The sequence below is a fragment of the Acomys russatus genome, chromosome 4, assembly GCF_903995435.1.
Source record: "Acomys russatus chromosome 4, mAcoRus1.1, whole genome shotgun sequence".
Classification (NCBI taxonomy): Eukaryota; Metazoa; Chordata; class Mammalia; order Rodentia; family Muridae; genus Acomys; species Acomys russatus.
The window spans coordinates 61,943,288-61,958,259 of NC_067140.1; the positions used below are offsets into that span (position 1 = coordinate 61,943,288).

General features: G+C 41.1%; 2 protein-coding genes across 4 annotated transcripts in view; one reads left to right on the forward strand and one right to left on the reverse strand.

Annotated features, from left to right (window-relative positions):
- Cops2 (COP9 signalosome subunit 2) overlaps nucleotides 1-14,972 on the reverse strand; it is a 257,228-nt gene that overhangs the window by 22,242 nt on the left and 220,014 nt on the right. The window contains exon 2 of the mRNA XM_051144546.1: nucleotides 6,421-6,475. Coding sequence (XP_051000503.1) covers nucleotides 6,421-6,474 — 54 coding nt within the window. The 5' untranslated portion in view covers nucleotide 6,475. The remainder of the gene's footprint in view (nucleotides 1-6,420; nucleotides 6,476-14,972) is intronic.
- Galk2 (galactokinase 2) overlaps nucleotides 6,698-14,972 on the forward strand; it is a 139,213-nt gene continuing 130,938 nt past the window's right edge. Inside the window, exon 1 of one of the 3 annotated variants that reach the window (XM_051144543.1) lies at nucleotides 6,698-6,863. In XM_051144543.1, the coding sequence (XP_051000500.1) occupies nucleotides 6,844-6,863 (20 nt within the window). In that variant the 5' untranslated portion in view covers nucleotides 6,698-6,843. Of the gene's footprint in view, nucleotides 6,864-13,330; nucleotides 13,539-14,972 lie in introns of those variants that run through there. The other 2 variants (XM_051144542.1, XM_051144544.1) reach the window with 2 other exon arrangements.

The window sequence follows — 14,972 nt, forward strand, 5'->3', positions numbered from 1 at the left end:
AAACAAGAGGCTTAATTACAGAGAAGAGAGACTTTCGTGTTATGCTATAGATGTTCCTCTGCAGGCATCAAATTAGTATACCTTTCGACTGTACTGTTAGGATTTCTGATTTTTAAAAATGCTGTTTGAAATGCTAACTTGTATTAAAAATTCATTAAGTGGATTTTGGCTTGGGATCAGGACAGATTTCCCAATACTTTGCAAAATGGACCTAAACATACAATGTCATTTTGTATGTATTTATGAGAAACAATAATCTTAGCAGAAACAATAATCTTAGCACTGATGGTCCTAGACCAAAGTATCAATCAATTGTGGAAAACACTGAAGATGCTCTAATCTGTGCTCTACACTCAAAACTCTTCTTGCTATACCAGAAAACTACTTTTTGGCAACCCAAACCTTCTCAAAACAACACCAAATCTAGAAATGAGTGAAAAAGAACTGTGATTGCCATAGCACAAAGTATAAGATTGTGGACTCTCATTTTTGGTTTTTAGACTAAAACATAAAACAAACAAACAAACAAAAAACAAAAAAAAACAAAAACAAACAAAAAAACAAACAAACCAAAAACCCCAAAACCCAAAACAGGCCTTGGTCCAAGAAGGGAAAGGCTGAGAGGCAGAGTCCATGGCAGAATTAAATCGCAGACTTTCCAGCAGCAAGGAAACAAAACGTTTTACAGGTCAATGAGATTATCTGTCACCTTACACCACTGAGATAATTATGACATGGCTGAAAACAAGTTCCTTCTATTTTCTCCCATACTGTAACAGTGCTTTCTTAGTCACAAAACAACCCACTTACTATTCTTGAGAACTGGCTCAAAGACAATGGATACTTGAGCTCAAGTAGTAGAATGAAAGAAGAGGAGGAGGAGGAAGAGGAGGAGGAGGAGGAGGAGCAGGAGGAGGAGGAGGAGGAGGAATGGGTGGGGTTAAACAGAAGATGTGAAATGAATCCAAGATGTAAATGAAAAAAAAAAAAAAAAAAAAAAAAAAAAAAAAGACTACCTCATGGGCACCCAGTAAAGGAAAACAATGTTAACTACAACAAATACCAATGACTTAGTAACACAAGATAGCAATCAGGACAGAGAATTAGATGAATTAAATACTGCTAAAATTGAACTTGTTTTTACCAACTGAGTAACAATTTGTAGATGTTTCGATGAAATGTTTTTAGTAGAAATCAAAATTTCAATCAATGTGAATATCCTAAATAAAAGTTTAAGCAACATATGTAAAGTCACTTGAGTATTATAAAAGGGCTTTAAAATCTTAAGGTTCAATGTCAGTTTCAACCCACTGATAAAAAAGTAACTCATACATCTCCAAAGCAGTCTGTTGTGGCCATCTACGGCACTCCATCTACGGCACTCCATCTACGGTGCTCTTTTCCCCAAATATGTTCTTATCCCCAAATAAGTTTGAATTGCTGTTTTACCAATAGCCATATTTTATCTTGGCCATACGGAGGCAGAGTGAACTCAGGCTTTATGCACTGCAGACAAGTGCTCCAACACCAGTGATTTCATTCAGCTCTCTTCATTTTTTTGAGAAAGGGCCTCATTAAGTTGCCAAAGTTGGCCTTGAGCTTGCAATTCTGCCTCAGTCTTAGCCTGTAGTTAGAGGCCTTAGCCTCACACTCTGGTTAGGAATTCTACACAGCCCACTCTCTTTCCTTTTCTCCTTTGTAGCTCCTGGTAAATTACTCGCCAAGGCTTTCCTTCTTTGTTCCCCAGCTCTTTTTTAGCAGAACAAACTCCCCACAGTCACTCTTCTTTTTACACACATGACGCGCATGCAATGCAGGGTTGGTGTCTATGCTGCACCCTCATCCTTCTGCCCCCACTATGAATAACTTCTTTTTTTTGAGACAAAGTCACTACAGAGTCCTGGCTGTCCTGGAAGTCACTATGTAGGGCAGGCTGGTCTTGAACTCACATATATCTGCCTGCTTCTGCCTCCCTAGTGTTGAGATTAAAGGTGTGTGCCACCATGCCTAGCTATCCATTGTGTCCTCTAAAAAGCACATTAAAAAAAAAAAAAAAAAATCCTGTTTTATGTTCCGGAGACATTACGAAGTGTTTTTTTTAATGTTTAACTGAAGATCGGGCTAAGAAACCAAATTTAACACCATACATCTATCAGGGTTAAGTTTGGACTACAAGACAAAATGTAGCCACTTCGGATCAAGGCCCATTTTATGGTCTACTTATATACTCATGTCAGCAATACAGGTCCTAAGAAATGTACATCAGGAAAACAGACCCATCATTAGAATGCTTTGAGACTTGACACCTGTAGCCATCTGCACTAGGTAAAGGACACAGAGGTGGAGGGGAATGTACCATTATCCTTAAATACCAGATATAACACAGGCCCTAGGTAGTCATTTGTGCTTCAAAAATCTAAACTTTAAAAAATCTTACTCAGGCTAGTGTGTACTAATTTGCAATCTATGTTGTAAATAGGAATCAACTTTTATTCATTCCAACTTTTCATTTTCAGATGAAATTTCCCAAGGAGAGACATAAAAACCCTGTGACCTAGGACCCAGCTCTCTTTCTCTGTTGGGTTCTCTCTCTGGATGTGAGATCATCACTATCTCAGTGCTTTTCCTTGTCTGTAAGTTGTGGGGTTCCTCACAGGTGGCTTCCAGTTCTCCCCGGAGCCCAGGCATTCACACTGCATATGATGCACAAGTGCAAATTCCTTTTGGATGCTCATGTTTACAAACGTTGACTTACCACGGTACACTCAAAATGCTTTTCTTATGTACTCTATATATTTATTGAGGCTTATTATTAAGGATTTAACTCATAGTCATTGATTTAATTTTATCATTATCTATTTTAGCTGTTTAGCTTCCATGTTTAAAACTCTTTATACAAATTCTTTATACACTGTATACCAGTAAACAAACAGATCTCTTTGAAAATTCATAAAAACTTGGGTTGAAAATCAGCATCATTCTTTGTAACTTTAAGAGGCAGTGTCCAACAATACTGACATGGATTACAGTAACACTTCTGAAGAAAGCCACTTTCATCTGAGTTAAGTATTTTTGATTTAGTGAACTATTTCTAACCCAAAACAGCATCATTTGGGAAGTTGCTAACTTGAACTTCCACTTCACTCAGGTAATTAATTTTATTCCTTCTCAAGTCTCTGATGGGGTTGAAGACCAGATAGTTTAATTTTATAATTAAGATTAGGTCTAGATAGATGTTTTAAGTTGATAAAGATGAGGTATGACAGATACTGATTTACATGCAGAATTTTAGACTCGCCAAGATCGGAAAGAGGTTTTCTTCAACACTGCCAAATATAAATAGCCAAAACACTGTGAACATAACATTTATATAATTCCTGATTGTTTTGTGATTCTTGCTGTAGGTAGTTTATTGTATATACGTGTAGTGATATAAATGTATATGTAAAATTTTAATTAAAGTGAAAAAGAAGTCAATTAAAAAACCAGCATTACCTGATTTAATAGTATTTATCAATTTAATTTTTCAGTTATAGTTTTAAAAAATTATTTTATGTGTAGGCGTGTTTGCATGGATGTATGCATGTATACCATATGATATTTGGTGCTGCAGAGGCCAGATGATACTGGATCCGCCAGAATGAGAGTTAAAGACCAGTGGAAGCTACCACATGGGTGCTGGGAACTGAACTGGGGTTCTGTAAAAGAGCAGCCAGTGCTCTTAAACTCTGAGCCATTTCTCTAGCTCCAACTTTTTTTTTTTAAGTTACACATTGTTTATAATATTGCAGACTGAAAATAGATCACATTGTTATCAATAGAAAACTAGTCAAACAAAATGCAGTACCTACATACTATCTTTGGAACTGTAAAAAGAGCAGTGAACTGGCAAGAAGATTCAGCGGGTAAAGGAGAAGGCTGGCAAGCCTGACAACTGGGATTTTATCATAAAACCTACAAGGTAGGAGAGAACAGGCTCCCTCAAGTTGTCAAATGACCTCCACATGCATTACATAGCTTGCACACGCACACATGCATGCACGCACATGCACACACGCGCGCGCGCGCGCACACACACACACACACACACACACACAGAAAGTAAATAGATACTTGTAAAAATACTTTTAAAAGTGTAAGGGTTTGGGGGCATTAAATAATGAAACTAGAAAAAAATACCTTCCAATAACCATTGATTCATTCATTAATGCCAACTATGAGTTAGACCAAGGAACTATTAGACTCACAGCTTGCTAAAACTACTCTAGTTTGTTTGTTTGTTTTGTTTCTTTTTTTGTTTGTTTTTTGCTTTGGGAGACAAGGTTTCTCTGTGTAGCCCTGGTTGACCTGGAACTCACTCTGTAGACCAAGCTGGCCTCGAAGTCAAAAAGCTGCCAGCCTCTGCCTCCCTGAATGCTGGGATTAAAGGCATTTAACACCATGCCCGGTGAAACTATTCTATTCTATCTATAAAGCAGCTTTGAAATGACATCACCTGTATCCTTTTAAACATATGATTAAAAGATACTGACTAGCAAATGAAAATAAATTACCTGAAAGCTGTCATGCTACCAAAAATTTTAACTGCTACTAAAAGGGCTTTCACTGTGACTGAGAATCTAGAGTAGTATCTGAATGAGAAATGGATGAGAAGAACTGTTTACCACAATGTCTGGAGAAGGACATAACAATTCATTTATTTTTACAATAGTGTAAAATCTTAACTTTGCTTTTTTTGTTTTTGTTGTCTTTTTGTTTTTAACTGAAACTGCATTATTGAGCTTTATTATATGGTACACATAGTATAGGCCTTGAAATGCTGGGGAAACAGCCACACACAAACACTGTATGTCTAATTAAAAAGCTCCCAAAGCAGGGTGTGCTGCTGTACGCCTTTACTTCCAACTCTTGGGAAGCAGGCTGAATTTGAAGCCAGCCATGGCTACATGGTGAGACCCCTCTCAAAACAAACTCCCACAAACTAGTAAAGTCTAATAGAGTAAAATCTTTCATAAGATTTCATTTTCATCCTTACAGTGTATTTTCAAAGTAATCCTAATGCCAATATTCATTCATTTAAATATTCATGTATTTAACAGACTGTTAGAAAAGGAGGTTAAGTAAAAAGCTTTGACGATTTAAAATCTACTTGTAATAGAATTAAAAACAAAATCAAAACAACAGAGAAAAATTTAGTAACTGCTTACAACTACCTTGTGTTTGAACAAACAGCACAAGCTCTGTATTAAAAAAAAATCACTAAAATAGCTACTATGACTCTTAAGTCATAGCATTTCCTCTTCCTTTTGTAAAATATGCCTCTGTAAAACGCAAAAATTAAAAAAAAAAACCCACAGAAATGATCTACAGATTCACCTATACAGGCACGTGAAACAGTAACTCAAACACACACACACACATGCTCTGAGAATTTGACACTCCCAAGACGAACAGCAGCCACTTCACAACCTTACCAAAACCAGCATCACCGTAATTCCTAAGAACAGAACAAATGCTTCCCAATTGAAAAACAAAAATGACACTAATTTGGGGATCAAGATAATTTTTTCCCCTTAGTTCTCAGTCTCACATAGGTGTGCGTTTTTGTTTTTTGTTCTTTTGACTATCAACATAAAACACGGGGTCCAGTTTAAACCCTGTAAATTCACTTACAAAGCAAACTTTATATTAAAAAAGAAATCACCACCAGACCAGGCAAGTTTGTTTACTTCTATGCCGTTGATGATCCAAACACTGATACTGGAAACTTTATTAACTCAAAGGGGGAAAAGCCGTTGTTTCCAATTTCCTTAGTCCCTACCTCTCCCCAGCTCAAATGAAGAGAAAGCAAACGCTTCTTCCCAGCTTGTCTTTTTTTTTTTTTTTTTTTTTTTTAAAGAGGACGGAGCAGGCAGTTTAACTCCTCCCCCGCCCCCTTTCTATTCTTGCTCTGAACCTTAACCTGGGACCCAAACTGACCCTGGGCGAGACTCTAAAGCTGTTTTCGGGGAGACTCCCGAGTTTCGCGGTCAGGTCAGGGAGCAGGACGGGGCCCCCTCCCCCGTTTCACTCTCCCAGCCTCTGGCACCGGTTCAAGTCCGGTGTGATGGAGAGGTGGCCCCGCTAGTGCCCAGACCTCAGCGCCGGGCCCAAGCGGCTCCGCGGCGGGCAAGGCGGCGCTGAGAACCGGCCGTGGCCCGCCCCCTGCGCTACCCCCGGGCCCCGCGGCCTGGCGGGCCCGACGTCTCCCTCTCCTCTTCCCAGGCCCGACAGGCCCGCGGCGCCGGGCGAGGAGGGAACCCCGTCACCGTACAGGCCGAAAGCCGGCCGCCGCGCCCCAGGGGAAAGCTGCAGCCGCTCGGCCTCGACCCCATCGCCACACTCCGTTTTCCAGCCCCGGGCCCGCTCCCTGCCCCTCACCAGGTCGTAGTCCTCTTCATCATCGCACATGAAATCATCCTCCATGTCAGACATCTTGGCCGGAGGGGGGAGGGGGGAAGAGGAGAAATTAGAGACAGCCTCCTCCCACAGTCCTCCGCGGCCGCGGAGCGTCACTCCCTATTCTCCTCGCCTTCCGGTCGCTCCTAGAGAAGATAAGCGCATTCCGGAACTAAAGCGCTCCACCTTAAGACGGTTTACCACGGCGCGCAAAGGGAGGACACAGGCCTCGTTTCCTGCGCGACAGTTGGTGTCTTAGCAACTAAGCGTAGCAACTGGGAAATCGGGCGCTGCGGGTCCTATCTGAGGGACCTCGGAAACCTTCTAGCCGTTTCCAGCGTCCTTGGTGAGGGAATTGTCTTCTTCCTTGCCTGGGACTCTGGAACCGTCTCTTTTTAAAGAAACATGCCAGTCCTATACGACAGGTAGCGTGCCTCTGCCTTTGTTATTTATGTGTTTTTATCCTACACCTTGCGGTGGATATATACAGCAACACAATTTTCACATAAAGGTATATTTGTACTTGGCAAAACAGTTCGGTGGATACCCCAATTTAGGTATGCACTAATCAATTGTTTAATTATTAATGAATCACCATTAGAGTTCAGAATGAAGAAAATTGTTGAAAATAAGGCAACCCCCTGTCCCCCCTCCCCCCTTTTCGGAGTTACCCTGGAAATTCTGTACATTTCATTCCACAAATGCTGTATAGTTATAAAATAGATAAAACCCTAGACTTTTGGTCCAATTTTTACCCACTCAGATCAATTAAACATGCCCAAATCTCCAAAGGTTAAACCAAAACAAAAACACTTTATCTGGTTCAGTTGATGGTGAGTATAGCTCAGCATTAACATTCACGCCATCGTGTTGAATTCTTACAGACTCAAGTTGGCTATGCTCTAGTGGCTTCTGGAGTTGTGCCTGGGGAACGGCATAGTTTTGCTTTTGGTTCTAAGCCAGCAATTGCTTGGTTCTGAAAATCTTGTCAGAAGACGTGTTGAGAAATAGTTAAGTACAACGATGATTGTATTATTTTTATGTTGAACATACTGTGAACACAATTTATAGCTGTACATCCAGAATGTTACAAAAATAAGTCTTCAAAACAGTATTGCTTTGAATATCATTAACATTCCTTTTCCTTTTCTTTTTTTCTTTTTCTTTTTCTTTTTTTCTTTTTTTTTTTTTTTTTGAGACACGGTTTCTTTGTGTAGCCTTGGCTGTCCTGGACTCACTTTGTAGACCAGGCTAGCCTTGAACTCACAGCGATCTGTCTCCCGAATGCTGGGATTAAAGGCGTGTGCCACCATGCCTGGCCTTTTTTTTTTTTTTTTTTTTTTTTTTTTTTTTTTCTTTTTTCCCTATTTTTTGTATGGGGAGAGAACTCAGCCTTGTATGTGTTCAGTAAATGCACTATTGCTGAGCTTCCCCTCTAGCCTTACATTTAATTGTTTCTTAGGAAAATATTATGAGAAGGAATTTCAGATAGTTTTAAAAAGTGATCATTCTCTGTGAGTTTGAGGCCAGCCTGGTCTACAAAGTGAATCCGGGACAGCCAAGACTACACAGAGAAACCCTCTCTCGAAAAACAAACCCCAAAAAGTAATCATTTAAAGTAATATCTTTTTGGTCATAGTTTTTCTAACAATAATATCATCTTACCTATTTTTATAATTATGATAAGATAATAAGACAACAGATGTCAGTTATTAGATTATATGGGGTTTATTAAGTGAGCATGGGGAGAGAAGGAAAGGGGAAAGGGGTATGAGAGAGAGAGAGAGAGAGAGAGAGAGAGAGAGAGAGAGAGAGAGAGAGAGAGAGCGCAAGCACCAAGAGGGTCTGTCCTTTAATAGAACCCTAGGCAGGACCACGCCCTGGTAGCAGGTAGGCAATGACATCAAAGGTAAGCAGACTGAAGCAGAATTTTAACACCTATAATCACATAATTTTACTAATAGCCTTTTTCTGTCAATACTTTATCATGAGAAAATTTAAACTTAAAATAATTTTGAAAGGATAGAATAGCAGACACAAGTATACTAACTATCAGTTTTAATGTGTATTTCCTGGGTCAACTGAAAGATGCATATAAAACAACACAGTAGTCTTATGTGCAGCTATTGCATTTCCTAAAATTAAAGACATTTTTCTTATGCAAGCATATAATAATTATTTCATATTAGGCTGACAATCCCCTGATATTATTTAATTTCCATTCTATGTTCAAAATTCCTCAACTGAATATGAAAGTTTGGTTTTGGAATGGCATTTAATGATAACATCTTAGAGCCCCAAACATCAAAAATACTGCATGAATATGTACACGTAATTTTCCAACAAAGCAAAGCCTTCTACTAAGTGTGACCATGACATCCCACTTTAGTGGGACAGATTAGGGTTAGGTACTTCTGTTTAGCATAACAATAGCACTCACCGCTCTCAGAACTTAGGGTAATAAATCACAGTTACCCTACCCATGTCTATAATTTTTCCAAAGAACACAGAGAATCATAAGGCAGTTAAGAGTTTTATTCATGCATAATTTCTCAAATACACAACAACAAGGCTGTGATTACCATGCCAGTTGTTCACATATGTAAAAATGGCATGCTGATTTACAGTGTATTTATTTGTATAATATGCTGTTTGTTTTTTATTGTGATGCCTTACTCATATAGCAGGAAAAGATGAGTAATTTGGTGCCAGAAATATAAAGGAACTGGCAACTGAAGTTGGAGCCTTTTATTTCCTTGGTGATACTCAAATTTATTGAGTAAGGTCTGATAATTTGATAAGAGCAATTATTAGAGTATTTTCACGAGATCAATTTTATTCAATAGTAAATAACTGATAAAAATTCTTAACAGGTTGTTCTTGTTTAAAGTAGATGTTATATTTGAAAAGCATTTTAATATTATTCTTATTAAAGATTTTTTACTATTTTAAAGTATGTGTATGTATCTGAACATGAGTGTGTAAGCATGTAAGCACAACTGCCTGCAGGTGTTAGAGGTGTGGGGTCTCCTGAGAGTTGGAAGTTACAGGCAGTCAGCCTCTTGTCATGGGTCCTGGGACCCAACTCAGGGCTTCTCCAAGAGCAGCATGTGCTCTAACCACTGAGAAATTTCTGTAGTCCCTTAGAAATTTTTACAAAATTGTGTGTGTGTGTATGTGTGTGTGTGTATGGTGTCTATTTGTATGGCTGTGCTTGATATGCTTGTGTGGGGCATGTGTGTGGGGTCAGAAGGTAACTTTGCAGCCAGTTGTCCCCTTCCCTCTGTTTCCAGGGACTGAACTCTGGTGGTCAGGCTTTTGATGCAAGAGCCTTTACCCATGGACCATCTCACTGGCCCTAAATATTTGTGAAACAGCATTTATTGAAGTATAATTTAGCTGCATTACATAAGCTAACCTGCTTATCATAATCAAACTTATCAACTTGATAAATTTTGTCCTGTTACATTGTGATTATCAAAGAACTTAATAGCCTATTAAACTCAAGATATTTATAGATTTCTTTCTGAATTTCCTTAATTATCTATATCTTCCTCTTCTTATTTATTTTTTTTTAGGCCATTACTGATCTAGCATTTGACATTGTAGATATATTTACAATTTAAGCAATTTCATATGTAAACCAAAATAAATACAATGCATTCTCAATTACCTGGCTTTTTATCTGTGTTGTTGCTTGCATCACTTGATTGTTTGAATTTATTGCTGTGTGTTCTGTTTTTTGATATCCCATAATTATTTTTTTAATGTATATGTGAAGTTTTCAACTCGTATTTAATATAAATAAAACTGCTGTGTACAGGTTGCTGTGTGAGCATGTTTCATTTCTGAGTAATGTGCTAGACTGATTCCAAGATGGCCTGTCATCCATGCCATTTTATACTTCTTTGTTCCTTGAGTGTGGGTAGGCTATGACGAGCTCCTAATCAAAACAATGGAGAGAAGCTGATACATGCAGTTGCATGGACATTATTAGCTGAGATCAAGTCTGTCCGAGTAGCAGACACTGTGTCCTTTGTGGTCCTCAAGAAGCTGATGTTTGTGTGATGGTTGAGCTTCATTGTCTGTCTGTGTGTTTTTCAGGACAGGGTTTCTCTTGGGTAGCCCTGGCTGTCCTGGAACTCTCTGTATAGACCAGGCTGGCCTTGACCTCAGAGATCTGCCTGCTTCTGCCTTCCCAGTGCTGGGTTTAAAATCACTCTCCACCACTGCCTGGATGGCTAAGCTCCACTGTCAACTGGACAAATCTGGAATCACCTAGGAGACAAGCATCTGGCTCTGCCTGTGAGTGGTAATGTACATTAGCCACATGCTCTGTGGCCTGTGTCCTTCCCAGATGAGCCTCTTTAAAGTAGAAGACCCATCTCAGGCACACCCTGCCTTTTGAGAGACAGAAATTGTGAGATGTAAGTGTGTGTTGTTGCATGTTGCGACCTTTGTGATAATGATGTCATGATGTAGTGGATACAGGCAAATCTATAAGTGATGGTTGGCCAACTTTGTAAGAAACTCTTAAACTGTTTTGCCCAGTAGTTTCGCCATTTAGCCTATCTCTCGGCAACCTGCAAGAGCCCTAGCTGTCTATCTTGCCACCATTTAGTATGAGCTACGCCATTTCAGTTTTAGCTACTCTATCAAGAGCACTGAGCGTTTCAGTGGCTTTGGTTTGCACTTCCGTAAGGTAGATGCTGTGCTTCTTTGTGTGGGTTTTTCCTAGTTCTGTTACTGTATTTAACATTTAGCCATCAGTTCTCAAGCACACCGTCTGTAGGTTTTTGAATGTGTTAACAAGGACGTAAGTTGCCAAAGTACAGAGCTTGTTTGGTGAATCCTCATCCTCATTATACTTTTTGGACATATGTATATGGATAGGAATATTCCTTATTCCTCTGGCCAGATGTCTTTGAGCCTGGTAACAATATATGCATGTCTGAAGTCCCCCACTCCTTCCTGGCCAATCCCCAGCTTTCTCTGAGTGCCCAGGGAGCATGCTGCTGGAGGCCTACTCTGCTGCTGGAGGCCTACTCTGCTGCTGGAGGCCTACTCTGCTGCTGGAGGCCTACTCTGCTGCTGGAGGCCTACTCTGCTGCTGGAGGCCTACTCTGCTGCTGGAGGCCTACTCTGCTGCTGGAGGCCTACTCTATGGATGCATTTGTTGATATTTTCTCAGGTCACCACCTCATTGATGGCATGTCCCCTCTTGTCAGCATTCTTTGCAGGAGCCATTCTTCAGCTCCTAAGTTGGAAGGGCTCTGTGTATGTCTTTGGTGGAAAAAAAACCCCCTCAATTCTTTTTTTCACAAGGTTATCTTATTACTCTTGCATGGTTATATCTAAAAAAGCTTTCCTATGCTTTAGGGCACTGATTTCTAATCTTTTTAAAAAGCGCTGTCTAGGGGCCAGCCGCTAAGATACTATATTGGGACAGATGCTATATTGCTTTCAAGCTTGATAACCCGAGTTCAATCCTTGGGACTCACATGGTGGAAGAAAAGAACTGACATCCTCCATGTCCATGCATAGACACACTAAATACATTTAATTTAAAATGTACAAGTTATACATTTCCCTTGGGAAGGTAACATAAATATCTCCTTTCTCCATCCCAGATAAGGAACTGACATGCAGAGGACTCTGCAGAAGCACACCATTCTAGACCTTATGTCTCTCTCATCAGAAGGAATCAGGAGACTTTATGCATAAATTTAACATAGGAAAAAGCTAGCTGAGAGCCAGGAACCAACGAAGGATTCATGCATTTATTCTCTCTGCAGGTGACTGTGGACCTGATGCTTTCCCATGCGGCCTTGACTTCCCTGTGGAAGTATAAGCCAAGTAAACCTTTCCTTCCCTGTGTACTTTTTTTGTTAAGGCATTTTGTCACAGCAAAAGAAAAGTAACGCAGGACCCATGGGCAGTGTGACTTCTCAGTCTTTCACTCAGTCATGCCTGTATATTGAAAGGCAATCTGGCAGACACTGTACCAGGAGCTGAGGACGCTGCTCCTGCCCTCACGTTGCTTCCATGAAATTGGTAGTGATGGCGAGGCAGCAATTAGATGGACAGTTAGTGCCTGAGAAAATAAATATGCAGGGCAATGCTTTACAATTCAGAACAGTAAAGGGCAGATGCAGTGGAGACGGTGTGCTTTCCATAGGGCCTCTGGGATTTTCTCAGGCAGCACTGGAATGAGGGAAGGACTGGGCACTGAATGGGGAAAGGAGGACATGACTCATCCTGGGTACGGGTGAGGAGAAGGGTTATCGTAGTTGTAATGGGGAAAACAGCCAGAGGCATCCGGAAGGGTCCAGACTGACCGTGGCCTTGGGTGGGGGTCGGGGAACAGAGGCAAAGAATACCTGGGAACCTAGAGATGGAGCCAAAATGGCTGAGGTTGTACAGGGATCAGGAAGCCTAGCCCTGGCCTGCAGGATTTAGGGTAGGGAGAGGGCTGAGCAGGGCTGGGAGGAGCCACAGTCGCTGGGTGGCATCTGTCCCAGGTTTCTTTGAGACCTAACAGATACTAAGGGCTGCTTCTCTCCGATTAGTGGTGTTCACTAAGGCCCTCCTGTGCTTGCATTCTGGAAATAAGAGCAGAGGGATTTACATCTATTTTATGTTCTTGCTTTGGAAATAAACTTGAATAAGAGGCTATAGGTGAACATTTTTTGGTCTCTGAGACGTAACTGCTAGACATTAAGGAAGGAAAAAAAAAAAAAGCCTGAGGGAGATCATGAGAAAGTGTGAGCGGGTCTATTTGCTTTGCTGCGCGGGTGTGAGCCCAGCGCGTGGTGGTGGCTGCACTTGACAGCTGGGCTAGCAGCTCCGGAGGAGGAGCTGGGGGCGGGACAGCCTGGAAGGGGGCCACTTGTGCGGACCTGCAGGATTTCCGCCGAGATCCCGGAAGAAAGCCATTCCTGCCACCTATATCTTGTGATCGTCAGCTGTGCTGCACTTCTGGAAACTGCCGAGGGATATAACAAAATATGGCTTCGGAGGTCCCCACCACGCGACGAGTCCCGGTGGCAGAACATCCCAGGTGGGGGAGAGGCGTGGCCTGGAATCCCCGGGCTGGAGAAGTGCGCCAGGCTTTCCTTGCTTTAGGCAGCTGCTTTTTTGAGTCACTTTTTTTTTTCCTTTGTCCCCGGAGGCAAACAGAACCTTTGGGATTCTAGACGCCCAGGTCTCAAATACTGCGTCCAGGCGCCAGGGGTTGTGTGCATTGCCCTCCTTGGAGGCCTTTGCCCTTTCTTGCAGTAAAAATGCCCAAACCTACCTCCAACTGTTTTCTTACCTGCCTAGCGATACTGCTGTTCCAAGTTTCTGTCCTAGGCAGTCATTTTTGAGTCACTGCATATTTGACAAATCCGAGAGCATCCAATTTGTCACCAAGGGACTAATTTGTTGACAGTTCTTAGCTATAGAATCACCAAATTCTTTTTTGGTGGCTAGTGGAGGGTCTTTTTAATTATAGACATTTTGTTCTGGTTTTATGGGGCTGAAATCTTACAGAAGCCTCTTATCCGCTGTTCTGTTAGCCTGAGGGCTTGTCCGAGGTTGCCTGCTTTTGAGTTTAACTCCTCCAAGCTCTCCTTTGGTTTTTGTTGATGAGTCTGCTTTCTTTCTTTCTTTTTTTTTTCTTTTTTCCCCAAGACAGGGTTTCTCTGTGTAGGCCTGGCTGGCCTGGGTTGGCTTTGTAGACCAGGCTAGCCTCGAACTCACAGCCATCCGCCTGCCTCTGCCTCCCGAGTGCTGGGATTACAGGCGTGCGCCATCACGCCCGGCTGGAGTCTGCTTTCTTAAGGCTTGGAAATGCGCATTCCTGGGCAAGTCAGCTGATGGTGTATCTTTAGTTACCAGGAAAAAAACATAACTCACTCTAGAGACAGCATAGTTTGGAATACTTCTGGATGCCGCTGAATGTGGTTGTTTTTACATTTTCACTGAATGAGAGACAATGGGCTTCAAATGATTTCTGAGGAATTCGTTTCATGAAAAAGAAATCCACTCCTCTTTAGTGTAGTCTTGCTCTACAAAATATGTCTATGAATACACTTCAAACATGATTTTTGTTTTTTTTGAGCCAGGGTCTCACTATGTAGTTTTGGCTGGCCTGAACCTCAAGTACATCATCATGTGCAGCTAGTGTTTTGTTTTGTACTTGCGTGTACAGTTAGTAGCTTCACACAGTGTTTTGCAGGAATATTTTGAAGCATCCCATTTTTGAAAGGGTGAGATTTATTAAATCTAGATAGTGTGATTTACAAATCTAAGTGGTCCCACGATGCAGTTCATTGGTACCCTCAGGGGAACCTGGATTCTTGTGGAAACTCCTGATCTTTGTTCAAAATACCTCTTAATTTCCACAGGAAACCAGATCTTCTTGAGTAAAAGACACTAGGCAACCACATTACATGTTTTAATAATAGAAGTTCTTTTTATTCTATTTATTTTAGGCGTCAGTTGTAGCACACCTCCCTAGCATGCACATGCCCCTGCCTTTGAATTTCAGC